At 39.8% G+C, this 14654-nt stretch overlaps 1 protein-coding gene across 2 annotated transcripts in view; it reads right to left on the bottom strand.

Moving 5' to 3' along the window:
- Window positions 1-14654, bottom strand: part of RELN (reelin) — a 489518-nt gene that overhangs the window by 98430 nt on the left and 376434 nt on the right. For both annotated transcript variants that reach the window (XM_034666797.1, XM_034666804.1), the window contains exons 28-31: window positions 13222-13454; window positions 2985-3142; window positions 1509-1716; window positions 244-320 (exon numbers count right to left, since the gene is read on the bottom strand). In XM_034666797.1, coding sequence (XP_034522688.1) covers window positions 244-320; window positions 1509-1716; window positions 2985-3142; window positions 13222-13454 — 676 coding nt within the window. The remainder of the gene's footprint in view (window positions 1-243; window positions 321-1508; window positions 1717-2984; window positions 3143-13221; window positions 13455-14654) is intronic.

Below are 14654 nucleotides of genomic sequence, written 5' to 3'. Positions count from 1 at the left end.
ATATACTCTGATCAAAAAAAATATACTCTGACATGATCCATAAGCTTTTCAGACTTAAGGATCTAGATGAGGAACCTAAAAGATCATGGCTCTATGCAGCTATCCAGCTAATGACGGAGAAGAGAAGAGAATAAATGATTCAGGGTAGTGTCTCAGTTTGCAAAATCCTGGCCAAACTTTGGAAAGAAAAAGGACTAATTTGCCCACAGTAAGTACAATTTCTAAGGAAATACAGCAACTTACCTTCATTTCTAGCTCTTGGTTTGATGCAGGTAATCCCTGAAGTTTTACTTCCAATTTGTATATAAAACTGAACGAGTCTGTAGGGAAAAAAACACACCAAACTTCAGTTTACTTACAAATAGGTAAGTTTGAAGGGATTTAGCCTTTTGCGTTTTGACACATTAAAAAAAAAAAGCTTCTGTAATTCTGAAATATTACTTTTAAACACAGAGGGCATATGAGAAGCAGAAACTACATAGATTATATAGCAAGCTAATTCTCTAGCCATTTTAAAAGGTTACTTAATAAACCATTAATTTTATACTGTAATAATGATTTAAGCAGAAGGAAACAGTTGACCTCTACTTCAACGTGACAGTCTGATGTAATCTGGTGAAATCACTGAAATGCAGATTCCTTAAATCAAGATAATACTATTCTTGGAAATTCAGGATGAGGAGAAATCTAACAAGAAGCTAAATGCTACATTAGTTTAGGGCCACATCATTACCTATATTACTGATTCAGACTCAGACCCTTTAATTCTTCACAGCTGACACTCACTGTGATGTAAATTAGGCCTCAGTCCGCAGTAAACCAACAGAGAGGGCCTATGTGACAGGTGAGCCTCCGTGAGAAGAAGTCAGAAGGAAGTGGAAAGAGGTCGAAGGCAGAAAAAAATGTGACACAGAACCCCAGATTTTACTGAGGACAAGGTCTAGAGGTTCCAAATAGTTCTTCAGTTTCCTTTCTTCCGATTTTCAAATAATTTAACTGATAATAATACGAAAAGCACAGTTTTATTTTAGGTGTGCTACTATTTCATTTGACCTTAAAACCAAGCAGTTATTTATTTTACCAGTAGGTGTCAGTGTAGGTATTTTAAATTTCTGGAGCAGTTTTTAATAAGTGAATACAAATAAATTTCAATCAATGGAACGCATCATTTTCGGACACAGAATTTGAAGTTGAAAAAAAAAATCTTTGTTCCACCTGGCATATGTAAATGTAATACCAAACACTCTTCGTAGTAACACAGAACTTTAGAAAACTGAGCTGACACACTTTTAGATGCACAGACTTTGGTGTCTAATCAGTGATTAACGAATTGCGGTATGAATTTTGCAGAAACTATTATGGAGTTAAAGTTATGCTTCATTTTTACATATCAAAATCTATATAGAGAAAGCTATTATGTAAATCCTCAGTAACAGCACAGAGTTTTAGGTCAGAGCACAAGGGATGGTAAATACTATGTTCACGAAGTGTACCAATAAACTCTTTACCTGATATTCCTGGTGTCCAGAGGGACAGTCCTTGCTTCCCTTTTCCCAGGGCCATTGAAGTAGAGAGATTTGCCATCATTAAGCGTTCCACAGCCGGTTCCAACCTGGCCCCCAGTTATCTTGTACCACAGAGGGCTGAGCTTCCCCTCAAACCTATCGAACATCTCACTGTGATTAGGGACATTAGACACACAGGTTCCTTGTGCGGCTTCCGAGAAAAGAAATACATAGGAGAGAGAGGCTTTGTTGAAATTGTCACATGTTAGAAGGTACATTCAGAGCATGGGCTAAGGAAGCATTTCCACAGGTGTTAGGGGAACAGAACCAGATGGAAATCCGTATCCCACAATTGTCTGTCTGAAATGTGGCCACTGCTACCATCATCAAAAACATTATTCCACCTGTATAATTTTTTATTCATTTGTAGAAAGACACTGGGAACCACACATTTCCATGGTTCTTGCCACCAAGAGGATGTGGGCAAACTGAAAAATAGATTTTGTCCACCATAAAATTTGCTCCTTTGTTGTCCTTCTATCAGAGGATCAATAAGGAGAGTTAATCCCAGATTTAAAAAAAAAACACCCCTGAAACCATGAGTGGCAGGGCTTGCCACAGAAGGCCTGCAACGACATATGTTTGTCTTTGGTCACGCGCCCGATGAAGGGCAGAGCGCTGAAACTCTGGGAAGCATCCTTTTGAAGTTGCCTCTAGGAAAAACTCTAAAAAAGATTTTGAAGCTTATAACATTTTCTTCAATTTTTTTCTTAATCTCAGCTCCCTTTTTATTTTTGTTTATGGCAATAGCCAAGGGTGACTGTGGTCAGAAAATATTTCTCTTGTAAAGTTCTCTTTTGGCAGTCTTGGATTTATCCTTTCAGACACTGATTTTTACTCTGCATGTATAAAATTACGTTTCTTATAAAAAGCAATGTTAAGAGCACAGAGAGCCCCTTGTAGCCAAGTGGTCAAGGAAGAGCTTAGGTTTGAGTTTTAGAGACTGACTTGCCAGAGTCCAAAGCCTAGCTTCAGCAACTCCTCGCTGTGTGCCCTTGGGAGAGTTACTAAGCCTCTCTGTGTCTCAGTTTCCTCAAACGTAAGTAAGATGATAACAGTATATGCTATGGCACAGGGTTTTTGTTAGAATTCGGTGAGATGACATAAACAGCACTTATTATAAATGCCTGGCATAAAGTAGAGCTGAAAGCAAAGTTAAGTACTATCACTGTTACTAATAAATAAATCTCCTTTAGGGAGTGAAATTGGTTTTACTGTGTGGTTTTTTTTTTCCTTAGGCAGCTCAAAACTACAAAATATATTTTAGCGCGTCAAGTGCTTGGGTGGCAAATTCGTATAAATAGGACTTAAAGAAGAATCATCTCAGAATCTATTTCCTTGGAAGAAGTAACATGAAAGACAGTAACTAGGGATAAATATTTTACAAACAAACCATCAGACACACATCTGTGGCCTTACCGGTGTACCCCAGGTCACAGAAACACACCCCTGAGACACAGTCCCCATGGCCACTGCAGTAACTGGGACAAGGCTCAGATATGTACACTCCATCCAGACCAAAGGGAGGCACGTTCTTCTGTGAGCTGCTCTCCTGAATCCATCGGAATCTGGTTTTACTGTTGGGGAAAACAACACATGTGTTTCTTACACCAATACCATGTACAAAAGCATGGAAACATAAAATGGTTCAGAAAAATTCAAGGAAGATTTCATGTTTATTTGAAAGTCACGGCCGCTTGCTGGACACTTAACCTTCGTAATAAAGTGTCTCTCTCAGAGCTTTCTTGAAACTTGTTGATTTCCTCTTCAGCCTAAATGTTTCAATACTAGGAGGATATCAGGTACAGAAGATTTTTGACGGCCATATTATATTTTATAGGTTTTATTATATTTATATATTTATTTACATATTTGATATAGGTTTTCATTTGTATATTTTCCATCTTACATGCTTCTTTTTTAAAACAATGTATAGACTTTTTTAAGATTTTTATTTTTATTTTTACTTTTATTTATTTATTTTTAAAGATTTTATTTATTTATTGACAGAGATAGAGACAGCCAGTGAAAGAGGGAACACAAGCAGGGGGAGTGCGAGAGGAAGAAGCAGGCTCATAGCAGAGGAGCCTGATGTGGGGCTCCATCCCATAAGGCCGGGATCACGCCCTGAGCGAAGGCAGATGCCTAACCGCTGTGCCACTCAGACGCCCCTAGATTTTTATGTTTTATGTATTTATTTGAGAGAGTGAGAGAGAGCACGAGCATGGGGAGGGGCAGAGGGAGAGAGAGAGAAGCAAACTCCCTGCCAAGCAAGAAGCCCGACTTGACTGGTATCCAAGATCTACAAAGAACTTCTCAAACTCAATACGCGAGAAACAAATAAATCATAAAATGGGCAGAAGTTATGAACAGACACTTTTCCAATGATGACATACAAATGGCTAACAGACACATGAAAAATGTTCAAAATCATTAGGCCATCAGGGAAATCCAAATCAAAACCACACTAGAGATACCACCTTACGCCAGTTAGAATGGCAAAGATAGACAAGGCAAGAAACAACAATTGTTGGAGAGGATGTGGAGAAAGGGGATCCCTCCTACATTGTTGGTGGGAATGCAAGTTGGTACAGCCACTCTGGAAAACAGTGTGGAGGTCCCTTAAAAAGTTAAAAATTGAACTACCCTATGACCCAGCCATTGCACTACTGGGTGTTTACCCCAAAGATACAGACGTAGTAAAGAGAAGGGCCATATGCACCCCAATGTTCATAGCTGCATTGTCCACAATAGCCAAATCATGGAAGGAGCCGAGATGCCCTTCAACAGATGACTGGATTAAGAAGCTGTGGTCCATATATACAATGGAATATTACTCAGCTATCAGAAAGAACGAATTCTCAACATTTGCTGCAACATGGACGGCACTGGAGGAGATAATGCTAAGTGAAATAAGTCAAGCAGAGAAAGACAATTATCATATGATTTCTCTCATCTATGGAACATAAGAACTAGGAGGATCGGTAGGGGAAGAAAGGGATAAAGAAAAGGGGGGTAATCAGAAGGGGGAATGAAGCATGAGAGACTATGGACTCTGAGAAACAAACTGAGGGCTTCAGGGGGGAATGGGATAGCCTGGTGATGGGTAGTAAGGAGGGCACGTATTGCATGGTGCACTGGGTGTTATACGCAACTAATGAATCATCGAACTTTACATCAGAAACCAGGGATGTACTGTATGGTGACTAACATAATATAATAAAAAAAAAATTAAAAAAAAAAAAGAAGCCCGACTTGGAGCTCCACCCCAGGACCCTGGGATCATGATCTGAGCTGAAGGCAGATGCTTAAGTGACTGAGCCACCCAGCATCCCCCATCTCATACGCTCTTAGTAATAAAAACCAGAAAGGTATTCCTTTCACATAATATTTCACCCTTCCATCACATCAATTTTATGGGCATTTTCAGAAGAGGCTATTTAGCAATTTCTTTTTTTTTTTTTTAAAGATTTTATTTATTTATTTAACAGAGAGAGAGACAGCCAGCGAGAGAGGGAACACAAGCAGGGGGAGTGGGAAAGGAAGAAGCAGGCTCCAAGAGGAAGAGCCCAACGTGGGGCTCGATCCCAGAATTCTGGGATCACACCCTGAGCCAAAGGCAGACGCTTAACGACTGAGCCACTCAGGCGCCCCCATTTAGGAATTTTTGAGACCATCAGATAGACTGTTCTTTGTTAGGACACATAAGGGGACTCTGGCTATTTGCCACTGACATGATCCTGCCAGGGAAGAGTTAAGTTTGTACTAACAACACTCCTCCCACCTGTTGCCTTCCTCTCCACCTCTCAGCTTCGAATCCCTAAGACACTCATTCTAGGAGCAACCAGCTGGGCTGCCAACAATACTGGTGACTGCCAAGGAACAAAAGAGGGACCTGGTCCCAATGCTTCAAAACCTTGGAACACCAGTGGGCTGGGCTGCTGCCCGGTGCTTCTTCCCCCACAACACCAGTGAGGCTGCCAGACTAACACTAGTCCCAACTGCTCTCCAGTCTTTGCGATCTTCTCAGCACATCTCTTTCTTTTCAAATATATGGAAACCTGTGCCCGTCTATAATGTCACACCAGAAAAACACCTCTTCCTTCTCAGTTCTACTGACATCAAGGAAGGAAGATGGATTAGGTTATCTGGAGTCCAATTAATTTTGCTGCCAATATTTACAGACTTTTGAGTTTCTAGCTCTTCAAATAGCTTTGATTATTTGTCAACACAGAACCTTAAACCTGGATTTTTTTCTTCATTATTTTAAGTTACCTACTCCTGGCAAATTTGCGAAATGTGACCCACAATGTTGTTTAATAGGTTTACGTGATCAGAGACTAATCACCCATTAATGCAAGTCTTAGCACACATTCGTCAGTGTATTGAGAGGAAGGTGAACACATCTTTTATTTCCTTTAAAGCAAATTTAAAATATACTGGTTTTATTTTTTAAGGCAAAAGACAATTGAAATAAGATTAGAAAAACATAACAAAAGCCAAAAGAGGGAAAGAAAGAGAAAAAAGAAAATACAGTGGTTGTGCCATTAACCTCGGGAAAATTCCTCCCATTAGGATTGTAAGGTTATTTAGTTGTGAAGATATTTTTCCTCTCAAAGGAAGGAAATGGAATTGATGATCAGCAGCTTTTGCCAATTGCTGCTTTTAAGGAAAATGGTAAGGCCTCTGTGCCCCTCCCAAAAGATAGGCGTATCTTTTGATAAAAAAGGAAAACATGCCAATTCTCTGATACAAGTCCTCTTAGATTAGAAGTCATTCTTGCCTCTTCTTTTTGTGTTTCTATAATACAGAAAAACATGGATCTACAACTTCTGCCACATGGAAAGTAAAGAAAGAGGTAGGAACAACTTTCTTCTACTCTAAGTTCTCCCATCTGGATCAGATGAGGGCATCTCTATCAACTGCCCTACTTCATGAAAGAAGTGTGTTCAGGTTGAGGCCCAGAAGCATTCAGAAGGTTGAAGAATTCCACGTTTAAGTAGAATTCTAGAAGCTTTGGTAATGTGATAGTGGAAGAAGAGCAAGTGAAACTCTTTGACCCATCTCTGTTTCTTGGGGTCCCTATAATTTTCGTAACAATGAAAAATCAGGGTCTGGTCTGGCCAGAGGAGGCACCCCCAAGTCTAAGGCTCCTATAGACCCAAGAAGCAGAGTGTGCTGTTAGATATTTGAGAAGATGAAGGACCTCAGGAGCTGAGCATTAAGGAATCCATTTTTAAATAAAGAAAAAAACAAAACAAAACGATGAATTATTGGTTAATAGGGTGAGTCCAGGACATGGTGATCAGAGCTAAGAGTCCTAGCTGGGAGCCCATGTTTCAAAGTAAAAGAGCAGAATATTACACCTCTTTTCCTTCTCTTAATCTCTGCTAGGTGGTTTTTAGTTGGTAGGTGCAAATCAAAGCAAGAAAATTTTCACCAATCATGACATAAGCAAGTTTTGCTTCATTTAAATTTCTCCCAGTTGTGTCTGGTTTCTGATGCCTACTGCTGCCCTATCCTACTCTCCCTTGCACAGTTCTGGAATTGGGCAGAAATAATTGAGAAATCTCAGGGTTGCTGGAATAAGAGGAAGAACTAGTAAGAAATTCACTAAAAAACTGCAGTCATGGAGAGACCATTAGAAAAAATAGGTTAAATGAGGTGGGTGCTTCATTTCTTCCCTGAAGAAACAGGTGGTTTCTGATGGTAAAAGTTATCTTGCCTCTTTTTTTTTTTTTTAAGATTTTATTTATTTATTTGACAGATAGCCAGCGAGAGAGGGAACATAGGCAGGGGGAGTGGGAGAGGAAGAAGCAGGCTCCCAGTGGAGGAGCCTGATGTGGGGCTCGATCCCAGGACTCTGGGATCACGCCCTGAGCCAAAGGCAGAGGCTTAATGACTGAGCCACCCAGGTGCCCCTTTGCCTCTTTCTTAAAATGTCTTCTAATTCCTTGCCTAAGAGCTATTTTTTATAGTAGGATACTTTTCATCAAACTGTTTCTGCATCTTTGCTTGAAAACCTCATTGTATACCAGCAAATATCCACTGTGCCTGGAATCCTACATGGTCCTAATTTAAACACCATGTTATAAGAGACCCAGCATGAAGACAGTTTCTTGATTCAGTACCATGAATTCATCATTCTCTCCACATTAGGATATTCACTGCTCGCTATTGGAATGGCTTTGTCAACTGAAGACTGGATAGCTCTTATCCTGGGACTAGCTCTTCTCTGGGTACTGATACTCAACATATGAATACTATCATGGAACAATGGAGAAGGTTAGTCAAAGACAAGCAAAGTATTATGCTCTCCTCCCCTTATAGAATGAACCTTCAATTGAATCTAGCTGCAGGAACCAGAATGAGCCTGTTGTCCATTCTTGTGTGCAGAACCAGTCCTCAGGTGTAGCTTACTTTTATTTACTCTTCTTAAACTAGAAGAATAAATTGTAATTTTTAAGCTATAGCAACAACAGCAACAACAACAAAAAGAAGTAGTCCAAAGTTAAGCTAATAAGCATGTCTAGATTCCATGTAGTTTATCTTTTATAAAGTAGAAGAGAGATAGTCTTGAAATTATTAATGCTATTAATGTGTGTGTGCACATGTGTACATGTGCTATCTGTGCCCTTTCAGGGAGATGCAGAAGAATGATTTTTTGCTGAACAGCACTGAATTTATTTTGGAAAACATATTTTAAAAAGGGAGGTATCTTCATTGTAGGTAATCACCTACCGTTGGTCCTTATTCCCCATTCAACATCCCTTCGTTCAACCAGCATTTACCAAGTGCCTCCAGCATTCCAGGCATAGTGCTAGGGCTAGGTATATGACGGGAAGCAAAACCCAGCATGGTTCCTGCCACCATATAGCCCACAGTCAAGTGAGGAAACACATTAATCAAACCCTGAACGAAGAAATGTAAATGTACAACCCTGCTTACTACTGTGATTGAGAAGGACACAATGCTAGAAGAACATCTTTGACCTGATAGTCAGGAAGGTCTGGGAAGGACTGGAGGAGATGATGATTGGGGAAAAGACAGAGTTTAATTTTATGTAATTTTACTAGAAATAAGCCATAGTGTGGCTTGACCACTCAAATCATTGAACAAAATTTTCCCTTTGTGTTACTTTCCCAGATGAGGAAAAAGTAGAAGATAAGACTCTATCTCTGAACCTTTCCAAACACTTTTGTTCATAGGATGCCTCAGTGACCAGGAGAATGGGCTTCTATACCTTCCCCTTCCATCACCACGTTTGAGAGAGGTGTTGCATTGGCCTCTCCAATCAAGAAGATTCCTGTGCATCTGCTTGTCCTGTGCAGAGGTGCACAGGTGATGGTGGCAGTGGAGGAGATATTCTGCAGAATACTAAGCAACTGTGTTTCTAGCACATTCCCCCCTCTACGTCCCCCCTCCACCGCCCCTGCCCCTGGAGATAACAACATTTTGCATTCTGCATAGGGAACCTAGAGCAGGCTGCATGACATGACATATTGTATGGTTGGGATGCTGCTGGGTGTCAGGGATATACCAGCGTATATCTACTGCCACCGATGTCTCTCCTTTGTAGGTAAGAACTAAGGGAATGAATAGGAGGACAAAATGCTCCTTTGAGAAAACCAGCTTAGAATTATTTGTGAAAGAGCAATGTTCTAGTAACTATTATGAGCATGTTGCCTCGTGGCAAAATAGCTCCCAATTTTAACAATTTTCACACTTAGAATTCTCAGCTTTCCAACACTGCATTTGGAGACAGCAGAGTTGAACATATTGCAGAAGAAAAACAACAGCTCTTAAAGTGGAAACATATTTACTACTCTTTAGTAGAGAGCTCTTTGTCACGAATGCCATCAGCCAGCAAGCTGGATGGTATTCAAATTCGCCAGGAAGCTGGACTCTAATGAAGACTATTTCTTCTTCCAAGAGCTGAGGTCCAAGACAATATTGATACATTGGGAGCTTCAAAATATTGGCTCACTTTGTGATATTAAGGAAAACCTTTCAGTTCTCATATGTGGCTTTACCACTACTTTCATAATGATGTCTTGTAGCTCCCTGATATTCCAGTCATTGTAGAAAATATACACCTGCTTCTCCCCAGCTTCACGGCACGCTGTACTATCTATTTGGAAGAGCTGTAGTTGGGTCAAAGTTTCAGAAAAGCATCGGAGGAGGAAGGCAGTGGTGGCGTTGAGGACTAGAGGGCTGCACTGCTATGTGTCCAGCTTGCGAAGGGCAGAAAGCAGGATGCGATGGCTATTAGGGTACAAACACAGATAAATTCTCATGGCAAAGGAAAGATGCCTCAGAGGTGAACCCTACAGAGCAGAGCTAATAGCTGAGAAGAATGATAGATTAGGGAGCCACTCCTAAAGAGCAGAATTTAATCAAGGCAACTTTCTTGTCCTGGACATTGCTCGTGGAGGATAGAGTCCTAAAACAAGTATCTTGCTGGCTTTTAGAATTCCTACTGGCCAGTGGCTGCTATGAGTGGAAGAATTTACTGTAATTATCCTGTCAGTGTCTCACCATTGTATGTTGGGTATGGATAACTGTCTTTTTAGTTCATAGGCCTCTAGATAGAGAAGCCATAGTCAGGGAGCCACGGCCATACCCTGACCTGATAGAGATCACGAGATCGTGACGTAGTGCCTGATGCTACGGTGGATGACACTTGGGAGGTCTTGGGAGAAGAGTGAACGCATCTGGCTGTGGGAGAGATGTGCTCCCTGGGCCTAGGACGAACTATCATAGATCGTTACAATAATGCCCCCCAATGACTCACACACCTCCTTGTATACACGTTCCTCTGTAATTTGACTTTTCTGCATTTTCTATCAAAAAGGAGAGTCTGTTTTCTTACATTCTGAATCTATATTGGCCTTGCGAGTTGCTTTGACCAGTAGGATGTGGCAAATAAGATAAAGTCTTGCAGCTTTTACTTCTGTTCTCTTGGAACTCTAGAACCACCAACTGTGAAAAATACTGGGCTGAAGACGACACAGAGAGAAAGATCCTGCTGAGCCTAAACACTAACCGACCCACTGATTAAACGCAGTTACATGGTGGAGCCCAGACAGAGCCAAAGCAGAACTACCCAGGTAATTCCCAAAACTATGAGAAAGTCAATCATTGTTGCTTTTGTTTGGAGAGACAAGTTTTGCAGAGACAGGTTACATAGCAATAGATAACTGTACAAATATTATCCTAGGCTGTACTCAGTAATATAAACAAGGACTAAGGATGATTTATTAAAAAGTAATGTATCTGGGCACCTGGATGGCGTAGTTGGTTAAGCATCCAACTCTTGGTCTCAGCTCAGGTCGTGATCTCAGGGTCATGAGATCTAGCCCTGAGTCAGGCTCTCTCTCTCCCTCTGTTCCTCCCCCTGCTCAAGCGTGCGCTTTCTCTCTCTCTCAAATAAATAAATAAAATCTTAAACAAAATAAAAAAAAAAAAGTAACTCAACTATGCATCCCTGACTTCTTTTTCCTTCTGTTGGTTAAGACATGACAAAATCTGGAACAGCTGCCTTGGATCCAGAGACGAAAGTGTTGTGCTCAGAATGGCAGAACCACCCTGTCAGCTTTGAACGGTTCACCTCTGGACCGTGATAGGAGAAAGAATTTCTATCTTGTTTAAGCCTTGTTAAGCATTTGTATTTGTTTCTCTGTTACAGTACTGGGCCTGTATCCTACCTAAAGCACACTGAAAGTCAAACTCTTAAATTTCACCGAAGGAGGCCAACCCATCAAATTTGCCACCTATACATCAAATCATCTGAGCTCTCTTTAAGATACTTCAAAGAACACTGGCATATAAAGACAAACATTACTTACAAGTGGACTGAAATCCACCGATAGACAAACTCTTTCTTGGAAAAATTGGTATTTAAAGATTATGCTTCAAAGTTTAGTAGATTAACCCAGAAACTTGCACATCCTTGGCTAAACAAGTTCTCTCCCTATCTGGGAAGTTTGTCTACCAAAGAGTGTGGCTTAATTTTTGAGAGATGCATGCCTAAGTAACGAGGGAGGCAGAGAACATAACCAGCTTATCTAGCTAGAGGATGCACAGTAAGTTTGGTGATCCATTTGGTGAAAGATGTCACATCCAGAATGGTCTCCAAGAACTTTATGAAGAAACAACTCCTCTAGATTGCTAAGCTTTTACCACTGTATCAGGATGAGATCAGTTACTCCTTGGTGACAAACAATCCCCAATCTCAGTGGCTTAACTCAACAAAAGGTTATTTCTTGCTTATGCAAGTATGTCCAGTGTAGGGGGCAAGGAAGTCTGCTTGTTGTAGACAGTCAGAGACCAAGACTGATATAAACTACATCTCCAAACATGCTTTCACAAAGCAGAGAACATGGCAAAATGCACATGGGCTCTTAAAAATCATACATTTCATTTCCATTCACATTTTATTAGGCCATGTCAAACTTTAAAAGATGTGAGGAAAATATAAATTCTATTATATTCTCGGAAGGAAGCAAGCTGGGAATATTGCTGAATGGCACTAATGAATATTATAAGTGTATATTAAGTCATGACCAGAAAGCTGTACAAGTAGATTTATATCATCGAGGCTCTGCAGAGATGCCTTGACTTTGTCACAATTTAATGCTACATTCTGGGATTCAATTAAGAAGTGTCCACTTGAAGAATGTTTCTTTATCTTTCATAAAGTGATAGAGTTAAAAATACTGATCTCTGGAGTGCCTGGGTGGCTCAGTCGTTAAGTGTCTGCCTTCGGCTCAGGGTGTGATCCCAGAGTCCTGGGATCAAGCTCCACATCCGGCTCCTCTGCTAGGAGCCTGCTTCTTCGTCTCCCACTCCCCCTGCCTGTGTTCCCTCTCTCACTGGCTGTCTCTCTCTGTCAAATAAATAAATAAAATCTTAAAAAAAAATACTGATCTCTGTGTTAGCCACTTTACCTAGCATAAGGATACCTATACATGCTATAAATTTATTCCAGAACACTAAGCATGGAAAAAAGTTTTATCTTTTTCTTAAAAATCAGAATGCATTTTTCCTTTTTACCCAAATGTGAGAACTAAATGATCCTGCATTTTCTCCCTTTGTCCTAGCTGTCCAGAAAACTGAGTTAAATTTATTGCCCTATTAATGAAACTAATTCACTTCAAGTTTTTTTAATCCATTTATCTCATTTCTCTGTCAATTGATTTTTAATCTTTCTATTATTTTAATAGTCATTTAAAGGGATCTTTTATATTACAAGATATCTCAAATTGTCCACATGGGGAGGCATTAAATTATCCAAAATGTCTATAAAGTGAAAATCAGATATAATAAAGCCTTATGACTCTCTTAGACTTTAACAACTTTTGTTCACGGTTGCATTCCCAGTGCCCAGAAAGGTGCCCAATAAATATCTGTTGAGTGGATGAATAAATGAGTGAGTTTGTTTGCCAAGCACGCAGGGGTGTATGTGCATGTGTGCCTATGCGCACACTCCTAATTTAGGAATTTTGCCCCAGGGCTCTTTTCCTAAAGAGTCATTTTGTGACTAGCTATAGTTAGACTATACAAATTCTTGTAGGTTACTGAAATGATGATATTGAGATAAATATCTGCTTCCAAGAAATAACACCTATGGCACGTAATAAGAATGTCACTTTACCTGGATGCAAGAGACCTTGGAATAACAATAGTGATTCTCGTCCATTCCTCAAAGTCCCCCGTGTGATACATGGTGGGCTCACTGAGTTCCCTGGAGTTGCCCTCACATCCTTTGCCTGCAGAAGCTGGGTAACAGCCTTCTTTCACCAGAAACCAGGACATACCCGCATCATGAGAGTACTGAAGAAGAACTGGGGCAGCACTGCTGAACTGATTGGCACACCCTATGTTCAGCTGTCAAAAGGAAAGACAGGATTATACAAGGTTTTGGTTCCAAGTTATCACTTAACACATCAGGTGCTACAGCAACCAGGGCTCCTGCTACCGAGTCTGCCTAATATTGACAATGATAAGATTCGCAGCTCAATTTCAACAAAGACCCGTCTTCCACAGGTTCTGGAAATCTTTAGGTGAGCAACAGGTGCTTTTCAGGAAAAGTTGGGCCAGTTGCCATTTTGTGGATTTCTTGGGATTAGAGGAGGGAAAATGGAAGCATGGTATCTGTGATGTTGGCGCCAAGGACAAAATCCAAGAAGCCAAGAAATGGTTTTCTTCTTTTATTCCAGACATATAAACAGAGGGAAGCAGAAGATGAAGCACTATCCTCTTCAGAACAAGAAAGTTACCTCAAGAGAGGGCTATCCTCCTGCTTTCAGTGGAAAAAACATCTTTACTCTATTTTCTTGCTAAAACTCAGTAAGAAATCATTGCCAACTTAGATGAAAGAGCTAAGTTTTTGCCACTGCATCGAATAAACAAAATAATCCAGAAATAAAACTATTATTCTGTGTACTCTTGTCGTGGAATATCATCATAGGATTAACAACACGAAAAAAAATTGAAACAAGCAAAAAAAAAGCAACTTAAATCCCAATGCCCTAGCACAACTGTTTTTATTTTTTCTGTTTTCTCTTCTAAACTTTAGAAAGAAGTGTATATTTTGGTCATATAGTTGAAGTCATCACACTTCTAGAACATTCCTTCCACTTTCTATTTAACCTATTATTTTATTATTATATGCAGCATTGCAAAGAATGTGCATTTTTTTCTTCAGTTGATCTGTTAATATCAGATACACTGCTAGCAGTAGTATTACTGAGTCAAAACACAGAAACACTTAAAATTTTTTATTTATATGTTTTCATTTTTAATCAGTTGAGTTCACATGAACCAGTTTTACCACAGCTTTGAATATTATTCAAGTTTAAAACAGTTCCTTTCTAAATTGGTAAGTGTATAAATAATTTTATTACTGTTTTAGTTGATATTTTTTTGGTAATTATAAATGTCAAGCTCTTTTCCTGGAAATTTATTTAATTATATCCCATCTTATACCAATGACCTATTCATATCTTATTTCATTTGCTGGTGGGAGCCACCATAGAATTTTATTGCATAAAACTATAGATAAGAATAGTCAAAACTTATCAAAAA

This window comes from Ailuropoda melanoleuca, chromosome 1 (assembly GCF_002007445.2).
Source record: "Ailuropoda melanoleuca isolate Jingjing chromosome 1, ASM200744v2, whole genome shotgun sequence".
NCBI classification, from domain to species: domain Eukaryota; kingdom Metazoa; phylum Chordata; class Mammalia; order Carnivora; family Ursidae; genus Ailuropoda; species Ailuropoda melanoleuca.
The sequence above is the reverse complement of the archived record's forward strand: the minus strand, read 5'-3'. Positions and strand labels throughout refer to the sequence as shown.